Source organism: Rosa rugosa, chromosome 5, assembly GCF_958449725.1.
Source record: "Rosa rugosa chromosome 5, drRosRugo1.1, whole genome shotgun sequence".
NCBI classification, from domain to species: Eukaryota; Viridiplantae; Streptophyta; class Magnoliopsida; order Rosales; family Rosaceae; genus Rosa; species Rosa rugosa.
Window position 1 is genome coordinate 47,030,624 of NC_084824.1, and position 21,998 is coordinate 47,052,621.

Below are 21,998 nucleotides of genomic sequence, written 5' to 3' on the forward strand. Positions count from 1 at the left end.
AGGTCCTAGTGTATAGATCACCTCTGCAAAATTTCAGCCAATTTGGTGATCGTTAAGGCATCCAAAACTGTAATTTACCATTATAAATACGAACGGTTCCGGTTCGACAGATTCGGTCCGTTCGTGTAAAATGCAGTTTTGGATGCCTTAACGATCACCAAATTGGCTGAAATTTTGTAGAGGTGATCTATACACTAGGACCTAAAAACTGAACGGTTAAGATGTAAAAATGTGGCCGGAAAGTGGTCAAAAATAGGAAATCCGTACCTAAAATACAGTACGGACGTCCGCACCTGAGCAAATTCCTATATATATATAGGATTTTGCTCAGGAACTGAGGTCCGTTTCTTAGCTAAGGAACGAATTTCCATATTTTGATCATTTTTCGATCACATATTCTCATCTTAACCGTTCATTTTTTAGGTCCTAATGTATAGATCACTTCTGTAAATTTTCAGCCAATTTGATGATCGTTAAGGTATCGAACTCGATTAAATCAATGAACGAACTGAATCTGTCCAACCTGAACCGTTCGTGTTTATAATAATAAATTGCAGTTTTGGATGCCTTAACGATCATCAATTTGGCTAAAATTTTGCAGAAGTGATCCATATATTAGGACCTAAAAAATGAATGATTAAGATGTGAATATGTGATCGAAAAGTGATCAAAATTATGGAAATCAGTTCCTTAGCTAAGGAACGGACGTCCGTTCCTAAGACAGACTGTGTGTGTGCGCGCGCCCGCTGGTAGCCTTTCTTGTTTCTTTTGCACTTTTAATAAGAAACTAAACACCTTATTTAGATCTAAATGGTTTGAAGGAGAATGAACGATAAACAGTTAGGAAGCTAATTAAAGAGTGAGATTATTCAAAACAAAGACAACAAAAAGGAACAACCATCCCTATAAAAGTGGCTATAAATAGCAACTCCAGCTTGCACGTTACATGAATTCATCATACAATTAGCCAAACCGAGCTCATTTTGAAACAAAACATTGAAGTCCAGCTTCAAACATAACAATTAACTTCAATACTTACGTCTCACTCAAACCAAATCCAAGGCCTCGATGTTTGTTTACTAACGTGATCTATGAACAACTAAACTAATCAAAAATTACATCAATTTGATCCAAATCAGAGTAGTTATAAATTTTAATTCCGTCTGATTCATGTATAAGCCAGAAACGGATCATAATGCATGCTCCATTCCCCTAGCTAGCTTATTTTTCATTATTATTCTTCAATAACATTATAAACAATTGCAACTAACTCCATAACTGTAATAACTGAAATGGAATCAGATAGATGTTATATTTAATTTTGGAGTCAAATTGTTCCCCTGAGTGGGAGAGAATCTGATATGAATACATGTGATCACATGAACTTGAAAGCTTGAACCAGGCCGCTAGCTGTTGGGAAACTCTCAGTCAACAATTAGGTTTTAATGAAAATTCTCCAACTAGAGGACTAGCATGTGGTTCCAAGCTAAATAATTAACCAGGTGAACCCACCCAAGACAATTATATATTCCCTCCACAAATAATACGTGCATATCCACACAAATTTTTTGTTCTACCGGCTTTCAGAATGAGTAATGATGAAGCACACATATTTTCTGAACACATGGTGGTTTGGTTTTTCTGTTGTTGGGGTGGAAAAATTGGGTAGAAAATTTTTTCACTTATTTTTCTGACTCGAGTGAGAATGAAGACATCTGGTTCAAGAAGTTATCTTCACGGTACACGCTCTGAATTTGGATCGGTGTTGGCATGTTAAATTAAAAGAAGGGGGTACCTGTAAAAAATACTTCGATATATAAGTTAATTAGTGAGTGTTTAAGTAGTAGTGAGTGTAGTTAGGATTGATTGTCTATCTCGGGCATTCACCTTACCAATATATAATTCAAATATTTATAGGTGACTTTGAGCGGATATCTCGACTAGTGCGCATAGTGGTGTGTAGTGTCCGCAAGTCATACGTTAGTAGATCCATTACATACTCTCAAGACAACGTGTGGGAGTGATTCTCGCTTGCTACGGATTCGGTTGAGTTGACTGATTAGGTCAGGTGTTTTTTTTTAATAGGTCGGGTTTGTTCTCTTGCGGCAGATTTCTCAATTAAGAACTCATTATTTTTCATTTCTTAATTAGGAACCCATTCAAAAAATTTTACATCCCCACATATGATATGATTCTAAGATCTGGTAGATTAATTATGTGCTAATTAGCATTATAATTTATAAGAACAAACATAGTGGTATGATCCGAAGTTCTTCATAAATCTGAAGAGGAAAAACAAAGATAAGATATGGGCCCTAGGAAACCCTAGAAGCCGAGACTGCGGCCTTCTGTCGATCTGAGTCTGCTTATCAGTTCTCACAACTCACCCATTCGTATCGGAATGGTTGAAGAGATGTTCACTCGAATGGTGGAACTTTTGGAATGCAATTGGTAGGTCGACTGAACTCATTTCTTTATTTTTTGTTTGAGTTCCGGCTTCATCTATCTCCGTATGCTAGAGTGATATTTGAACTCAATATCTCAACTATCTCAACAGTGTTGATTTTACAAATAATTAGTAAACTATTGTCACAGCTCACCAGCATAATCTCATTTATTTTTAACCAGAAATCACATTTATTTGGCTTAATCACTCTAAAATAAGATAAAAATTGCATCAAAATTAATCAAGATGAACACATACTAGAGTATTAATTGAACTTAGATTTCATGTATTAAAATATGGTGTCTCACTGTCTCCATCGTTTTGCTTCAAAGTTTCTAATTTTACCCAAGGTTTTAAATATCGGTATCTTCATATCTATCGGTACTTTGAAAAAGGGAGATATCGGAAATATCGGGGATACAGGATAACAAAATATCGTTTTTGAAAAAAGTCAATTTATTAGAAATTTAGAATTACATATATATAAATACATATGAATGTTAACTTCATCTACATCCAAAAAGAGACTCTAGGCGGTTGAAAAGCCGCTCGCTGGTCTACAAAAATGCAATAATCAGACCAAGACATATGACCCATATAGTGCGAATTGTAGGATGAACATAATAGTTATAAAAGACCTGCTCACCTAAGGGACTGTGAGGGACAAGTGAATCTGACGGCTGAAAATAAATGCACAGTTTTAAGTTATTATAATTTCTGCTTTTATATTTAATACATGTAGTTAAGATGCATTTGTCCCTCACAGTCCCTTAAAGCTGTCTCTTAGGTGAGCAAATCTGATAGTTATAGATCTCTTTAAAGTTGCCGACTGTTTCCCCTATAAGGGGATAATAAGGATGAACCCAACTGGATGACTGATCATATACTTCTCCATATTGATTATATCCATAAGCATCATAACCAATTTGATTGTTACCTTCATGAGATTCATTTGAGATCCCACTGCACTCTATGCCTAAACTGATAGAGTCAAAACTTAAGGCAATTGAAGAAATATCAGATGGGGTACTTTGATCGTCAGTTGCACCTCTAGTCCTCCTCCCATATCAGGTCTTCTCTTGAGCACCATGACCAACTGTTCTCACTCCGTGGTCTTCATCTTGGGTGGTATGATCAAAATTACCTTCACAGGTAAATTGGAATCCTCCATCCACATAAGATTGTCCATATTCATATCTTTCACCTCCACCACCTGTTCTGCTTCCACCCTCTCCACCATCATCAGAACTATCTGGAGTTGCTGTACCACCCCACGCATCATCACTATCTGAATTATCTTCTGGGTTTTTAACAACTTCTTCAGATAAGACTCTCTCTACGTTGATACCAGCATTAGTTGCAGTTTCTACAACTTATGGAAGAGGTCTTCCAGCTTCATCATCGTGGTGTGCAGACATAATCCAATCATGAAGTGGATCAATGCCATTATCAAGCGGCTCGTTTGCAACATGAAGTAGATCTATATAGTTGTTTTCATTGACGACATTATTCTTTGCCTGTTTATCTCGCAGCCGCAACTTCATGTTGTAGTAGCAGTATACAAGCTTTTCCAACTTCTGATATGCCAAACGGTTCCTTTGTTTGGTATGAATAATAGCAAATGTACTCTAATTTCTCTCACATGCAGAAGAAGAAGCCGTTTGTGCCAAAATACGCATTGCAATTTTCTACATGTTTGGTGCAGAATACACACATTGTACCCACCAAGCAACTGTAAATGAACTACAATGAGTTACTGCTATAGTAGATCAACATTTTCTATTAAAGAAATTATATGTGTGTGTGTGTGTGTGTGTTTTAATGTATACATATACCACAAACCTGTACTTCTCACCCAAAATCGCCTTGAGGGTATTTCTCCTCACCTAGATTCGCCTTGAGGAGATTTTTTTCCTAGATTCGCCTTGAGGGGATTTTCTACTCACCTAGCTATCTGTATCTCTCACAATCCTATTCAACATGATCGGACTAAACATGTTGAAGTTGATAGACATTTTATCAAGGAGAAACTAGAGGGAGGAATTATTGACTTCCCATTTGTGAAAAGTGAGGATCAATTGGCAGATATCTTGACAAAGGCTGTGTCAAGTAAAAACTTTCATTCATGCCTTAACAAGTTGGGTATTCGAGATATTTATGCACCAACCAACTTGAGGGGGAGTGTCAGCATTCATGAAGTTATCCCAACTGCATATCACCCCAACTACACTCACCTTTACTACTTTTACCTTTATTGACTTCTCTGTTATTTGTTGTTGTAATAGTTAGAATAGTTATTGTAACTCCTATCCTCCCAACTATATTTGTAGACTTGAACATACTATAAATCCTCCTAACTGGAGATGAATATACATAACAGACATTACCATTTGACAACAAGTAGGATGCCAACTGATAGAGTTGTTGACTAAAGCGTTATACAAGAAACTCATTGAATTGGTCTCTAGTTACCACCACAGGGAGTAACCCAACTTAATTTTAACACCGATCGAGTATTTTACATACTATACACGTACAGTTACATACTATACGTTTCCAAATCATCTTACCAAAGCCATCCCCATTAATCTAAACAATATAAGGAAAATAAAAGTAATGGTAATTAAATACACATCATCTCCTTTTGTCCCTGATAATCTATTGAGCAACTTGAATATGACTTCAAAGGTTCAGAAGAGTATAGTATTCACCAGAAAACAAAATAACATAACAAGAGAGCTTTCTTAGCCTAAATACACAGATGGGGACGGGTGGTGGTATTAAGAGAATAGTGAAGAGCGTTGTACGCGTCAAGCGGTTCATTGCAGGATTTGCAAAGTGAGCAATGTTGTAGAGCCATCAAAAAATCCAAAATAACCAAAAAAAGAAACTGATGCCTCTGCAATTGCTGAAATCATATAAGCAAATGAACTATATATTATATACCTTGACTTGTAGTATATTCAACTACTTTGTACAGATGAAGTTCTGGGCCTGGAGCAGTAGTCTTAAGATCAGCTCCTCCCATACATTACTGCACAATATTCTTCCCTCCTACCATCCCTATAAAGAATTCTGGCCCCAAGTGACCGGTTACAAGAAGAGATAAAACAAAATTATGTAACCTTGAACTGTGAAACTATCCCTGGCGCCCCTCTACCTATCTGAACCAGCCTAGCGTTTTTATACATTTCTAATTGCAAAGAACAAGGTTGCACTGGTGACAATGAAAGTTACAAGAACGACACGTGCAGAGGGGGGAAATTTGGAGCGGATGTACAGCACAGAAATGTCAAGGGAGTTGAAAGAGTTGAAGTTTCGGTTGACTCATTGTCAAAATGTGCACCATGCACGGTGAGAAAAAGAGAACTGTAGAGAAACGACAGCCTTACTCTTGTAAAAATTGGAAGGCTGGCTTCGCCAAAAGCTCTGCAGGAGGTTTTATATCTGGAAATGTCTGATCTTGCATGGCACTAGAAAGATCATCAGCTGAATAAGGAATGCTGGAAGTGTCATCCAACGAATAATTGTTGCTATCGTCGTTGCTGGAATCATCTGTCATTAGAAAACTCATGCTGGAAATGACCTGCAGAAGAAAACTACATTAAATATGTCACAGTTACGAATTAAGAAGCTTGAAAACAAGTTCACCTTTCTCAACTCACATCAGGGGATACACTTGGTTCATTGTCAACATCATCCCAAAACAGTGTGCATATTCTATGAAGCTGCTGAACATTCAAGACCTGAAGACAGAAGCATTAATAAAGGACAGAGTGCGAGATAAAAAAAATCAAGTCTATTTATTATGTGCCAAAAAAAAAAATTCATTAAAAATTGAGCAAGAACATGCTAATCTCAATCTCAAAAAATCTTGCGTTTACACTTTATCCAGGCTAAAAATTCATTTCAACAGTGAGTTTCACAGACAGAAAGGCTTACAGGGCACAAGTCATTTGTAAGTTCATCATAGGAGATTCTAGACTTTTCATGTAGAACCTGCAGAGATGAAACTAGTATTCAGATAAAAGTACTAGCTAGCAATTAAATTAAAGTGAATAATAGACGAGTTTCCGAATTCAAAATCATGCCAACTAAAGTAAGTTAATTATCATTTTTCAGATGAAAAATGAAATCAGAGAGTACTTCCATGATGAGCCTCCAGGAGTTGTATGCAAAAAGGTTTCAGGAATATTGATGCATACTAAGAAAAAATCAAATTGAATACATTTGAGCATTCAAACTGGCATACAGGTAGACATGCAAGGTCAAGATCATTTACGCAATATAAGAAAAAGTTGAGTGATTGATCAGTTGTCAGGATTTTCTCTTAACTTACTGTCCCTAGTGAGACAACAACATTCAATGATATGGAGCAGATCAACTGATCCGCATTTCTACAAATAAGTTAATAACACATTGAAGGGATACAAGTCTAAACTGGCAAAGCAAGGGAAATGTACCGGTTCCAATTTATATGTCTAATTATCTAGAGCTAACAACATTGCTCCATCAATTGTGTCTCTGTAGAATGCGGTTAACAGTCACTTGTAAAATTCAATATAATGTCGTATTTACTCCCCAATCTACTGCATATATAATTCCATATGATGAACAAGATAAATTCAAAAATCCTTTTCATTCTAGTGTTCAGATTTTTTTTTAATTTTTTATACAAGAAGTTTTCTATTTTCTAATTTATGATATTATTCAGTATTATAAGATAATAAAGGGTTTTTAATATTTCCAGTATATATACATATTAAAAATATTTTAGCCTATGACTACAAAAATGAATAACAAAATAAATGAGTAGCAGCAACATTCAAAATGACTTGTTTAACTACAATATCTAGCAACAAGAACCATCCAAATAAGTACTTCTAGTTTTTCTTTAACGCAACTGAAGATACATACCAGGAATCCTACAGCCTGCCTAACATATTTGAGTTCATCCCATGATGAGCCAGCATACTGCAGTGAGATGAAACATCAAATAAAATTGATCAAAACAAATCACAAGAAACAACAAGTGCTATATTCAAATCCAGGCAGCTAGGAAGTCAAAAACTGAAAACTAGCCCTTTTCTGGTGATGAGAATAGAAGAGCACCTCTTCCTTTGCTAGGTTACACCATAGTTCCAATTCAGCTAATCCATTCTTCACATAATGCCCATTGCTGAATGTGCAGAACTCTCGCTGAAGGAGGAGGCTGTAGCACAATTGAACGACAATGCAGCCATGATCAAGTTAACCCTGTTGTACATTACTCTGTACAATATTTTTTTGATAAAGACAGAACAGCAACTTACCTATTAAAAATCTGTACATTGATATATGCGAAATTTTGAGCTAGTATCTTCTGCACAAGAATTTGAGGCACCTGAAACAGGATTGACAATTAGATCAGAACATATCAAAAAGGATAATTTAGAATTGTACAGAGTAAAATCCCGTACACAATTTTCTTTCATTGTAGAGAGGAACCCATCAAGACACGCAACAATGGCATTCCAAGGATTAGCCGGAGAACTACTATTGTCGGACCCTTCTGGTGGTTTCACAACACTGTCTTTTGATGTTTTGGGTGCCTAAATAATAAAGCATGTGATCAGTGCTAATGAAATGTCTCATTGGAGTATAATTAACTGAATTGGTTCACATAAACCAGCATCCAAAATACAAAATAACTTAAAACACACGCTAGCACACAACTTTAAAAAATAAACAAATAAATAAATAAATAAATAAAATAATAATAATAAATAAAATCATTCTCAGGAAACTTGTTATCAACCAAGAAAGCGTAACTTGCACCATCAAAACCTTATGTGAGGAATCAAATCATAAATTTAATCAAACCTATATAGAAGGAGTGTCTCTGCATTATAATGTGCAAGACAAAATCCACATCAAGAAAGGATGATAGAAAAAAAAAGAAAAAAAAGAACAAGTAATAATGTTAACTCTAGGATCTAAAAATGGCCTATTATTTATAGAAGATCTAAACCAAGCTTAGCAAAAGTTATCTCAAAGATTCAGAAAGAAATAATCAGATGCCTAAAAGAGAGTAACTCTGTAAGTCTTGCGAAGATCCAGTAGTGGAAATTCAAAATTGGTTGTACCTTGACACAAGAAGAAAACTGAAGTGATAATTCCTTCTTCAAATTGTCTCGGATGATTCCATATATCTTTTCTACATATGCTGTCAGTTGCTGCTTGAAAAGCAAAGCTGGATACTTAGCCTCAACCAGACGCACAAGATCAGAATCACCAACAGAAAGATTGGCAGAAGAAGACCGAAAGCCCTATGAAACATGAACATCATATCACATCATGCACAAGAAAGAAGATAGAGATCAGATGAACTATCAAAAGGACAAAATCAAAAGGTCAAATAAATGAAATATGTTATTACTGAGGCCATCCTTCCAAAAAAAGTTGTTGGAGTAGGAGGCTTTCGCGTAGTTCTTAAACTCCGTTGTAGCAGGAACAACAGTATGGATGTATTGGATAACCAATAAGCCATATGATTTCTGTTATCCTGGTCCTGCAAAAAAAACATACACTATCAAACTCAAGTTCCAAAATGCATTGCAGGGAAATTTAATCTAAATTGCTGCTGGGCCTTGCAATACTTCAAACCTTTTATTTATACACAAATTACATACAGGGGTGGACAAGATAGTGACCAATTAACCTAAATAGAACCTTTTATTGACATGCTCATATCACTTTTATACAAAATATGAAAAAAACATATGAGATACAAGAACATATATATACATGTTTTTAGTACGAATCTTAAGATTATATATGAAAATCATAACTACTGGTTCAGTTCTAAAACATTGGTAAGCTTATAAATTAATAATGAAACTAATTTACCTCTATTGCTGAACCAATTATCTGAATAAGCCGGTCAAATACATTAGTTTTTTCCGCTTCAAATGACTTCCAGTGGAGAAGACATCTGTATATAGTAATTGCTGCAACTGGCTTTCCTTCACTGAACCCCAGATCACTTGTTACGCATTTCATCAGAGCATCAACACTCTCCTGTAGCATATACGAAAATAGTAGGCAACTAAAGTTCAATGAAAAAAGTGAGAAAAAAAAGAACATAATGAACTGGAAAGCATGATTTTTTTGTAAAGAAATACATACATGTTGCCTTTCAATTTCGGATCTCCTGAAAGACTCTGAGCCAAAAATTTTTGATGGTGTAGCTCTAAGTGGTTCCTATATAATGTAAAACCTACTTAGGATCGTATATAGAACAGTAAATAAAATATGTGGTAAACTACTCTTGCTTTGTAATATTCACTTACATGATGACCATCAGCCTGCAATTATAAGGAGAGAGAAAGAAAATATCAAAAGAATGTTCTTAGAAAGACCAATGAGAAAAACATTCTATGCCATGTCTACCTGAGCTGTTGCAGCTGCTAAATGTTCTGACATCTTCTGAGAAGGTGACATCCGCAATGAATGCTGCCGTAAAACTTGGCCCTCGGTTTCAATGTCAGAGAGTTTCTCTTGGAGCCTGAAGATCAACAAAGACAGTATTTATTACAGGACAACTAAACCAAATCAAGCATGAAGATCATGCTATCTAAATTCATAGTAATTGACTGAATAGATATCAATTATGCCTCCTAGTCTCATATGACAGAAGTGAACTAGTGAAGAAAGAACCTCTGCATGGTAGTCTTCAATTCAACTATCTTCGACTCTGCCACCACAGCCTGCTTCAACCGCTCTTCACTAAGCCTGCTTGTTTCTTCAAATTTTTTCTCTGTTTCATCAATCTTCTTCTCCAGTGAATTTACCAAAGCCTGCAAGGGATCAAAGCCAGCTTGATAAATACGAAGGAAAACTAACAATGCAACCATGAAATGTTAATATTATATCTAAAAGTATTCGATCAGGAGCAAATTGTGCATACAGATTATGGACATTTACCTTGAGCTTCTCGTTCTCAGAAGTAAGCTTGTTGACCATCTCATCACCAACAACTGGAACCTCCTGTCGGACTGGAGCTTGTTCTGCTCTTGTCGTTGCAGCCTCACCTTCCTTAATAACTAGTGGTTTAGTTTCTTGAGATTGGTGTTGCACCTCTTTCGAATTTAACAAAGCCTGCAAGAGATCTTAGCCAGCTCAAAATTCTAAAATACAAAGGTAAAACTAACAGCATATACAACTGCAATGTTGAACAGTCAATTTTCTGTGTAATTATTCAGGAGAAACATATGCTTGCAAGAGTTTCAGCACCTTTACCTTGAGCTGCTCATTCTCAGCAGTAAGCTTATTGATCATTTCATGATCAACTACCGAAACCTCCTGCACAACGGGAACTTGTTCACCACCTTTGGATGCACCCTGCAATTGGAGTTTCATCTCTTCCAAAGCAGACTGCAATTTTGCATTTTCCTTTGTTTTGGCTTCCTCCATGTCAGCCTGCATTAATACATACACGATTACACTACTGACATTAAAATGAAAGGTGTAAAATAAAGTAGAAATTCTGATACTGCTTGTGTTTCTTGCCAAACTATTTGAAGCTTAATCAATAAGGATCAAAACCGACATAGAAAGAATAATGCGGCCCAAAGCAAAATGTTAAAACACTCTGTAAAATACAAGATTCAATACAAATGAAAAAGAAAAATTATGGTGGGTTTTGACAGAAGAAATCCTAATGAATGAAGTGGTTTATAGAAAAAAAAAAAAGATATAGAGGTACTGTAAGTTTGTGAGAAATTAAAGAGCGAACAGAGAGGACAAGAGAAGGTAATGAAATGTCAAGAAACCAAGCCCTTCAAGAACACCTGATTTTATTCATTCGTTACAATGGCTTACTTGTATGCTTCAAATAATAGCCCAAGGAATCCTAGATGGCTTATACTCACCAATTAATAGAATAATTTATGGGGTCATGAAATGAAACTTGAATGAAATTGGGTCTGCTCTAAGAGTTAACTACATTTTCCTTAAACTTGATATTAATTCTTTGGTAAAGAAATACAAAGGAAGCAAAACAGAGATTCTTTCTCAAAAGGAAATATTAAAGCAGTCACCAAAATATAAAAATGTCATAAGTTATTTCTGCAGGTGGCTGATGCTTATATATTAAGTTATCTATTACCAGCAGATACTGATCACATGATTGCAGAGGGGGCAACATATGATCTAAGCATTAATAAATTAGATAAAATATAAGGATCATTAACCCATGAGTCATAGCTCAAGTGATTTGGGTGGAATGTGGAATGTGGTAAACCATGAGCCTTAGCTCAAGATTAGATTCCTTTATAATGAAAAGGGAGAAGATGAAGATCATTACTCTCATTTGTTTTTCCTTCTGCAGAAGTGACGTTAGCTCTTCAACTTCCTTTTCCAACTTATTTTTGGCTTCTTGGAGAGCACCAGTTTCCTTTGCATCCTGTAAAAAGGAAAACTTGAATTTAAACAACTAATATGATGAGCAGTCTGCATATGCACTTCCTTGGAACCATGTTACCCTAGAGTGGGGGAAAAAAAAACAGTTTGGAACAAAAGTTAATGAAAATGTCAATTCAATCCGGCAATTTACACTGTGAGAGAGAGAGAGAGAGATGAAGCAGAAGACTCGGCTGTCACAAAAAAAAAGAAATCAGAATTCAATCCGGCAATTTACACTGTGAGAGAGAGAGAGAGAGATGAAGCAGAAGACTCGGCTGTCACAAAAAAAAAGAAATCAGAATTTTTTTTTGTCCTTTTCAATTGAATTATATACTACTTTGTTTTTCCAAAAACACCAAAATAGTGGACTTAAATCTTGATCTACTGAAACAGTTTCCTTTACAATTCCAAATAGGGATTTAGAATTTAGAGAGACTGCTTGAGTTTCTCTAGGTTGCAAATCAAATAGCAACCACTTTAGATCCTAGCAATAGAAAATTAGAAACATACACAACTACAGAAAATTTCCTATACGATGGAGCATCTATGTGAATGAATAGTTGCCAGACTGGAAACGAACTGACAAGCATGCCAACAAGGGACAACAGATGTAGGAAGCTTACATCTGGATTAAGAAGAGAAATTAGACAGAAAACAAAAAGAAAGGAGATTAACACCATTCTAAGCTTCAGCAACTTCTTGCGAGCAGCTTCTTGTCTTATAGCACATTGTGTGGCGATTGCTACTTTTTTCATCCTCAAATATCGAACACGGCCCAAGTATTGTCGGCCTTGACTCTGTAATAGACATTAAACATAGAATCAGTGGCATAAACAACATAAAAAAATTGTAACAATAAAACAATTAATTCTACAGTATCTATTGAATGGCTACACTTCAATGTTCAAATCAGGGTTTGTACAATTATTTTCTCCTTTATTCTTTTTTCTCAGCATTATTCAAGATTCTGAAAAGGATTAGTATGAAAGTGAAAAACCTAATGAAAACATTCAGATGCAGCGGAAATGTCTTGGAAAGCAAAAGTTTGTCCAAAGGTCAAAGTTGAAGCTTGAATCATAGTTCATGCAAAAATCCAATACATGTCATGTGCTTCGAGAAAAGAAACCAGATTTATAATGCTAAAACCTCTGCATTATGTGTCAAGAGACAGAAAGAGTATAATCGTGTGTTAATTCATATTCAGAAGCTTCCAATATGGAAAAATTTATTCAGAGATGCAACATGATTTGGAAAGCCCAGAGGGTGTTGTCCTCAGTTGAGTGCAAGGCTAAGGGGTTTTTGTGAAGGGAAAAGGGCCATTGTTCTAGGAGATGTAGGGATTTGGATATCATATGAAATTATGAATCATTAGCATGGAAAGGAACAAACCAATCTTTGAAGATCATAGAGAGATGGAGGTTGAGGAATTGTGGGAGAGTTATGTACTGCTCTTCTTTAGGGGTATCTGTTTCAGTTGCTTTTAAGGGCATTGGTATTTCATCTACTTTGTTAGATTAGAAGGCTGTAACCCTTGGTTTTGTAGTTCTGTGTATGCCTGTCGGTTATTTTTTCTGTTTTTATTGTTCTATTTATTCTTATTGGACTGGACTGCTGCTTGTTCTTTTATGTTTTGGGTTTTTGATGCAAGTTTCTTCTCAAACAAAATAATATTCTCTCTCTCGACCAGGCTTTCTCTTGTGTATCTCGCATGTTGGGTAGTATCACTACTCAATAATCTTTGACCATCTTGAAAATCTTCTTCTTAACATGCGTACTTATATTTTGCATGCAAAGAGAATAAATTATAGGGGAGTTGGGAAATGGAGAGAATTGAAACCCCAAAAATATCAGATATCAGTGTTGCTACAATAAACAGAAATGTAAGCTTCACCTGGATAACAATTGCAGCCGTTGTTCGCCTCCTGAACTTAAGCTCATTACGAGCAGCCATCCCACGCATAGCAGTTTGAATAGAAACAGCTGAAGACCACGCACTTTTATAAGCGTTTTTTGAAATATACCGGCGACTGTACTTCTGGATTTTCACAGAAGCAACTTCCCTTCTCAAGTTTTCATATCGATGCCGTCCAATTTGTCCTGCAATCAGCTCCAAAAACAAAAATGTTTGTTACTAGCTGTTGGGCTAGAATGCAACTTATCACCAAGAAGTTCAAGTGAAATACTTGGTACCTCTACACACGGCTTGGATATCAATGGCAGATGACTGCAACCGGATATATATTTTTCGACATACATATGAGCGAATTTTATTTTGGATGACACGTGCCGATCTTCCTAAGACCTCAGCACGATAAGCATCTAGCTCTGCCATCTGACCAGCTCTGAGAAACACTTTTGTTTTGCCAATCTACAAGAGAAACATAAAGATTTTCCCCTTAAATCTTACAAAAGAGTGTAGGTTTGGATCATATGAAGATCAGCAGTAAAAAGCAGCTTGGTTTCTGCAAACTGGTGCATTTTTCAAATAGCAGTAACACTACAATGCAATAAAAAGCTAAGATCTCGATAGAAAGAAACTGCCTTCATTTCAGTAAATACTAAATACATGCAGAGAACATAAGTATTTTCAATTATACATAATCGTTTAATAAAAGAAAATAAATTCTATAAATTTGTAAAACCAGAACTAGTCTAAGTACCTGATATCCCTGGAGGTTGACCTTCTGTAAAATCTTCTTGCATGCAGTAACCTCATCCAAACTGAAAATAAAGAAGTAAGATGGTTAATAGGACTTCTTTTTCACACACGCACACACAAACACCAAAAAAAAAAAATGGAGAGAGAGAGAAAACAACACACGAAAAAGAAGAAACCTAATGCTAAAGACCTGATACATGTATAGTTATTCTTTCTCTCATTATAAGAATATTTTTATTTTGATCAAGCAACAATACAATCTCTGTGGACAAGTTGTCCCCCTTAAACAGAGTACAGTACAAAAATGAAAGTTATACTAGATATTATAAAATTCTTCCAACATAGGGGACCTTATGCCTTAGTTAGAACAGCTGCTTTTAATCACTTTAGCAAATAAATCATGAGACTCAAAAGATACCGAATCCTAAGGTGATAAACAAAATAATATTTTATCCCGTATCTCCTCCCCCAACCCATATATAGTTTTGAATGACACACTTGTTTTTCAAGGAGCCACCTAACCCAAAAACCATTAGTAAACTACAACTGAACAAAACTTTTATAGTTGATTCTGCATAATGATCAACATCTCTTGTAGAACAACAATACATTTATTTTTGTGGCCAGTAATCAATCGTTGCAGAACATGATAGATAAGGAGAGGTAAACAGTGGGTATATAGTTCATTGATAGTTGTTAACTGCACAGTTGCAATATATGTAGTGCCACATCCATGATCTTCCACAGAGGGGGGGGGGGGGGGGGGGGGGGGGAGAGGGGCAGAGAGAGAGAGAGAGTTTTGGTTGATGCCAGATGATGTTCCATATTACCTTCCTTTTAGAATGTCAGGTGCGAGGATGCCAAAACGAGTAGCAAATTCATCAAATGTCTTTCTACTGGGAAATCCAGCACAGCTAATCCTAATTGCCTCCATAACTCCCTGGAATATAATAGGTATAACTTATCAAATTCTGTTGATTATATATAATGAACTTAACTGGTATGATCAACAGTAATGAATTGACTGCAACAATAAGCTTACCCCACAGCTAAGCTGCTGCAAAACATTATTATTCTCAAAAATGGCTGGCTTAAGTTGATTATTCGGCTTCACACAACGTATGTAGTGAGGCTCAATGGAACTTAGTGTTTCGAGCAAAGATTGCAGTTGTTGCTGTAGACGAAGACCACATAAATAAAAAGTAAAACAGCATAAATACAAAAACTTTCACTGCAAATATGCATAATGAGAAACTTAGAACAGAAAGGGACCTTGAATTGAGAACCTATTGATGAGAATTTTGATGACTTGGCAGATTCTTCAGGTAAAGGGGGGAACAAGCCCGAAACAAAAGAGCACTCTGATGCACTCAGGAGTGCCTGATGCTCAGCAACAACATAATCTTTGTTCTTATCTATGAAGAACTCTGTTTGATATGTAACCTGAAAACAAAATTTACCAATGAAATGATTATCTAGCAAGTTCATAATTTCTCCTTGCTAGAAATATTTTATGACTACCAGCATAGTTATATAAATGTTTGAATTTAAAAACTTACATCACCAGCATAATGACATATGGTGAAGTCAGTGGGTGACAATTTCGGCTTGCTAAAACGTTTATGGTCTTTAAAAGTTTGATAAAGCTTCTGTGAAAACGTCTCATGTGTTGATCTGGGGAACATGCTACAAAAAGTACCAATAGCTTTGTAACAAACATTAAGTAAGAAAAGAAATTCATAATCAAAATAATCAACTGGTTGATGCGTTCAAAATTGGGAGGGAGAAGGCGGGGGAGGGGATATCACATTAATATTTTATTTTCGAATGCGTACCAAGCCTCATCTAGTAGAGCAATTATGCCACCAGGTTTCTGAAGACAAAAGCATACATCAGAGAGATAAAACTCTATATCATGAATCTTATTGATCACTAAAACTTCATTTTATTGCAAAGAGAATAGTAATAGCAGTAGCAAGGATGCATGAAGACAAGAAATTAACTCAACAGAGAAAAGAGTAGTGCAAAAGAAAGATTCACATAGGAAGCCACTATTTTTTTATTTTTTTATAAAAACAACTACTTAATGAGCAAAGTTAGAAGAGTATAAAAGAAGATGGACAAGAAGTCCATCAAGCACAAAACAAACTAATAGAGCAACAAGAATCCCCACTAGAAAGCCTACATCCAGAATAGACAAAGCCTCTCATGTTCCCCAAAAAATTACAAAAAGAACAGAGTAATTCAAGAGAAGCACACTTAGGAAAACACTAGTATATGCAGGACCAATTTTCCACAAAATACTAAAAAGAACTTGCAGAACTACAGAAAAACTATATAAAATATATAGGCTTCATTAATCACAAAGAATGTGCTTATCATTTTCAACACTAAATTGCAAGAAAATAAACAGACCTTGAAGAAAAAAATAAAAAAAGGAGGTAGGAAATTTGCATACCTTTTCAATGAGATCAAGAATATCCTGATTATCTACGAACTCTATGTAACTCCAATCAATTTCTTCTTTAGTATATTCTTCTTGTTCCATCTTGAAGACATGCTGTTAAGCAGAATGTTGACACTTAATTGAGTAAATGTCTGGAAGACCCAAGAATTCTAAAGAATACATATCATGTACTCATTTTCCACACCTGGTTGAAATGTTGCTGCAATTTTTCATTTGTCAAATTGATACAAAATTGCTCGAAGCTGCACACATTTAACAGTATTGAAACTTCACACATCTGGAGCAAACTCAAGAATATAATAAAGCAACTAGGATGACCTCAGAATTAAGAAAGGAACAGAGCTCTCTCAAAAAGGTGCTTGCAGGTAATGTTCAATTAACCTAAAAGGCTGTGAAACCACTTGAAAAACACTTATTTAAAAGTGTTTCCATGGACACAGCAGCCAAAGAAGCAGGAGAAATACCATCACCAAATATATTCTTAATTACAAATGCAATTGCATGGGTCAAATGACATCAAAGAGGCACAAGATAGTTAACTTTCTAATTATTATCCCCATAAACAGAATGATACAAGGCAGTCCTCTGCAAGAATTTCACCTCTAAATGATGAAAACAAAAGCGTACCGGTTAAGCACCTGTTTGTCTTGAAACTCTCAAATCCATAAATATCCAGAACTCCAATCAAATATTTTGAATCAGGATCTTGACCAATAGAGTTATTTATCTTTTTCACAAGCCTGTAGTAATCAGTTTACGAACGTAGAAAATCAGTGTGGATGTTTTGTTCTCAATGATGAAATAATTGGTATCTATTGAAACGTACACTTATCATAAAAAAATTACTAAAACCTACCAATCAAATAATCTTGAATAAACAATTTTGGCCAAAGCATCTCTACTGGTGGCTGCAGTGTCTGGATCTAAGCATTTTGTTATGGTCTCATCACGGGTCGCCATCACACGTTTGCAAAGAGAATCTTCAAGTGATTTCTCATTGCACCTAACAGATGGTGTAGGTTAGACATTAGCACTACTGATGACATCAAATTTCATATGTTAATATTGAAAATAATAAACAATGTTCACAAACTTGAGGAGCTCAGCAGCTGTTTTGAGATGGGACCGAGATCTATCATCTTTGGGTTCAGAAGAATCAGCTTCTGTCCCCTTTGCAAAGTCAATATTGCCTAAATGGAGTATTGCAGCTACAACTCGAAATATGGCATCCTGAAACCACAACATTAGAAAGGATCTTTTCTGGAATATTCAGTATTTATAAGCTATCAAGTGATATACCTGCTCATCAGGGCTGATCCCAACAACATCCATAGCTTTCCTAGTTGTGAGGTACTCCTTAGAATCATCCACCCCATCCAGCTTATAGCAGTTTGACTGATTTAGATAACGAAATGTTTTTGGATTTCCCAATTTGTACCTCTCAACATCCTGAGTGTGAACACAAGAAAACACGCAAAATTCATATCAAGAGTACTCGATATCATTTAGATAATTAACTATTCTTAGGCTTTACGATCTTGAGGTTAAACTCGGGTGATCCTGGTGTGCCACTACCATGCATAGGCCCATGGTTGTCTGCATGTGAGCATGCACAGAGGGACACATGGTACAGTTATAACAATCTAAAATTTTCATTAGTTTAGGAATGATCAGCAGTTGAACAATTATCCAGTGGTCTTTCTGGCTATCTAAAATACAAAGTTTTAGCTGGAGAAGAATAAATAATTTCTTGTAACACAATACCAGACTGTAATTACAAATGAATGATTTTTTGTATGGATATCAAAGTTCAATCTACCTCTGGTGGTGCAGCACAGAGCATATAAAAGCAATGGTAATTTCTCTCAGGATCAGACACTTGACAAACACGCGATCTTTCCAATAAATAAGTTCTGATGGCAGCTCCTGAGATTCTTCCCCTTTTATCAAACTGAAGCTCCACGAACTTACCAAAACGACTGCAGTTATATTGAACTGATTGAGAGGAGAAACTTACGCATGTAATGAAAATATAAGCGGACAAATACATAATGCTTTCAATTTTGACTTCTGCCCTAACTTTAGCTATATCTGTATTCTGTAGTATGGTTGTGTATCTCAAAAGGGTTTATACCCCAAATTAAAAGAAATTAAAAAAATATTTATGTCAGTAGAAGAAAAACGAAAAGAGGTTCCCACCTTGAATTATTATTTCTGACAGTCTTTGCATTACCAAATGCTTCGAGAACAGGATTAGACTGCCATCAAATAGAACAATAAGTGAAAGAAAAAAAATTATTTTATCACTAATACAAGTCACTTCCAAAACAAAATCCCATGAACAACAGACATCTAGATACAAAAATCGAATCAAATATGATACTACACACTTGGAAAGCTAAAAACAAACTGGTTACCTCTAGGACTTGCTGCTCCACAGACCGTCCTTCAGATGCAGCTCTTCCACCCATATAGGCAAGATAATGCATAAGCATCTTTGTACTTTCTGTTTTTCCAGCTCCACTTTCTCCACTGACCAAAATTGCCTGGCTTATTCCCTCATTAATCATCTGCCTGCATTAGAAATTTTTTTTATTAGTTTTAACTCACACTGAAAATAGTATAACACTCAACAAGTGAAACTAATGACAAAGTTTGGCAAATTACCTGTATGCAGCATCAGCAATAGCAAACGGATGTGGGTTCAGCTCGCCGATAGCCATTCCTTTATACTTTTTCATCATGAGAGTATCATATAAATGAGGTAGTCTCTGGAAAGGGTTCACAGCTATCAATATACTCCCTGTGTAAGTCTGGAAACACCATTAGAGAGGTTAGCTGTGTCTGCCAACTATTTAAGTTACACTGCTTCTTTGAATACTCACTAATAAATTATTAACTGAGCATAGCAAATGATGACGTTATCCATGTTTCAGAAGAACAGTAGAGAGGTGAAAAGGAATGCAATTTTTCAGGAAATAAAACGGCAAATATGTCATTTACAAGAACATGAGAAACACCACAAGTTCTCTCTAACTTGTTAAAAGAGAAGGAGGATGTGCATCACTCTACATAGGACTCACATATATCTCATTCATAGCGTACCGACAGCTCAAATTCTGCAGAACCCCTGGTTCATGCAGATAAGCCAACTTTGTCATATCGTCTACACCACCTTCAGGAAACTCAGGATCCTTTGGGTAGACCTTGGATGCTTTGGCCACAACCTACAGTAAAAGTGAAAGAGGAATTTAAATGCCCGTGAGATTATTGTAGTACTCATTGATATGGGGTTTACTGGGCACTAGATTTTATATACATGTACAAAATGACAAAGGAATAAAATTTATAAAAAAAAAAAAGGTTCACTTTTTATTCCACGTAAGCAATGAAAAGAAACAACATAACAGCTAAGTATTTGATTAGTAACCAATGATGAATTCATAATCAACATTTCTACACAGGTTTTTGAAAGGATTACTGCAATCTGGATTTGGTGCTATAAGTTTTGTAACCTTAAGGTAGATTGAAAAATGCAAAGAAAATACATGTGTCTTGTAAAGATAAATCCATATGCTCTATATCTTGATAACAACAACTGGATGAACAATACATAGGGCTGCAGAGAGTTGTATCAAACCACACAATCAGAAAAATGAAACAGGCCACTGCAAGAGGAAAAAGTTTGAGAAACATGCAATTCTTAATCATGAACAATGATATCCCCAATTATAATTAATTTAATAAGAAATTTCAGGAGTAACACTTACTGTCTTCCCTGATGTACAGTTTATTTCCACCTCTTCACCATTAACTCCAACAACTTCTCCATCTATCCAAGCTACCTCAGGATCCTCTACCCAAACAAAAGATCCAACTGCCAAATTGACATTAGCCGCCTGCATGGCCAATAAGATCAACAGCAGATCTATAAAAACATCTTTAATTTAAAATCATAACAATGAATTTCTGCAATGAACAAGTTAACCTAGTGTCAGAAAGCAAAAGACAACAAGACTAAGATGCAATCAGGATAATTGAACTGATCTACATAACTATGAGATATTCTACAACTTAAATGAAAGTTATAAAATATTTACATAAAAAACTTGATTTTCAGTTTTTGAGATTAAAAAGCAGTTCCATAAAACACCAACTGGCTGCTGTGTCAAAATATGAGAACTAAAGAAGCAAACAAGAGAGAACAACAGTAGGCTTTTGTTTTATTTTCTGGAATTTCTAGATTTTATCTTAGTATTGAGCATTCATATGTTCTTGGTTATTATTATCTTCAGCTTCTTAAGGTTAACATCTATCAAGTATATATCATATAGTGATTGGAAGCATCCAATACAGAACCACAATGAGATAAAATACAACAAAGAAAATATATTCAACGCACACAGGATGGCATGCATATTGCTTAAAATTAGTCTAAGTTTATCGAGTTAAAAGAAAAATAGTACAATTTATCATTATAATACATTTATATTTTCTCTAACACAAACAGTTTCTCAGTTGACCATGCCTTGCTTTAAGGAATTGCACAGATTCACAGAATCAAACAAAAACAAAAAAAAGTACTAGTGAGCAGTTATCAACTAGTCCTTCAAATCATGTTCAAAATCAAGCAAACCAAAGTATAATACAATATTTTTAGTATCAGATTTTATGTAAACTCATCCCTGCATGTTCTTTGGTTCAAAACAATTGATAGCATAATTCAAAGGTGATCAGAAACTTGAGCAAAATTATCCTAACTGACCATAAAGCAAAGGGTCCTGCAATGCAAAATGCAGCAATGGTAAGAATGCAGCTCTCTTTTCTGCCACCTAGTTTGAGAAAATATTGCCTTTGAAGGCAGAAAGCCATTTAAACAGTAGACTAACTCAATGGCTTCCACCAAGTTACATCGAAAACAGCTAATTTCAATTCAGTTAATCACGAAATGAACTTTGATATTCTAAACTTTCCGACTCTGA

At 35.5% G+C, this 21,998-nt stretch overlaps 1 protein-coding gene across 2 annotated transcripts; it reads right to left on the minus strand.

Moving 5' to 3' along the window:
- Window positions 1–5,365: 5,365 nt before the first annotated feature.
- Window positions 5,366–20,921, minus strand: LOC133709470 (myosin-6-like). 2 transcript variants are annotated; one of them, XM_062135231.1, is made up of 38 exons: window positions 20,787–20,921; window positions 20,100–20,243; window positions 19,684–19,829; window positions 19,434–19,590; window positions 19,216–19,274; window positions 18,836–18,995; window positions 18,316–18,465; window positions 18,110–18,246; window positions 17,873–18,019; window positions 17,655–17,756; window positions 17,201–17,258; window positions 17,008–17,109; window positions 16,385–16,422; window positions 16,109–16,235; window positions 15,822–15,992; window positions 15,592–15,723; window positions 15,380–15,489; window positions 14,551–14,611; window positions 14,081–14,258; window positions 13,782–13,987; window positions 12,568–12,687; window positions 11,793–11,891; window positions 10,721–10,906; window positions 10,412–10,585; window positions 10,145–10,284; window positions 9,878–9,992; window positions 9,778–9,792; window positions 9,614–9,688; window positions 9,335–9,505; window positions 8,865–8,996; window positions 8,572–8,754; window positions 7,906–8,037; window positions 7,759–7,829; window positions 7,559–7,658; window positions 7,364–7,420; window positions 6,389–6,445; window positions 6,112–6,192; window positions 5,366–6,032 (listed from the first exon to the last, which is right to left on the minus strand). In XM_062135231.1, the coding sequence occupies exons 1-38, from the start codon at window positions 20,919–20,921 to the stop codon at window positions 5,835–5,837; spliced, it is 4,626 nt and encodes a 1,541-aa protein (XP_061991215.1). In that variant the 3' UTR covers window positions 5,366–5,834. The 2 variants fall into 2 exon arrangements, with proteins under 2 accessions (XP_061991215.1, XP_061991216.1); XM_062135232.1 differs by lacking the exon at window positions 9,778–9,792.
- Window positions 20,922–21,998: the final 1,077 nt, after the last annotated feature.

Coding starts and splice junctions, on each gene's coding strand:
- LOC133709470 (XM_062135231.1), bottom strand. CDS start 20,921: ATGCAGGCGGCTAATGTCAATTTGGCAGTTGGATCTTTTGTTTGGGTA. Junction 9,993..10,144: donor TTGAAGACTACCATGCAGAG/GTTCTTTCTTCA, acceptor GTTGATCTTCAG/GCTCCAAGAGAAACTCTCTG. Junction 9,506..9,613: donor CCGAAATTGAAAGGCAACAT/GTATGTATTTCT, acceptor TATATGCTACAG/GAGAGTGTTGATGCTCTGAT.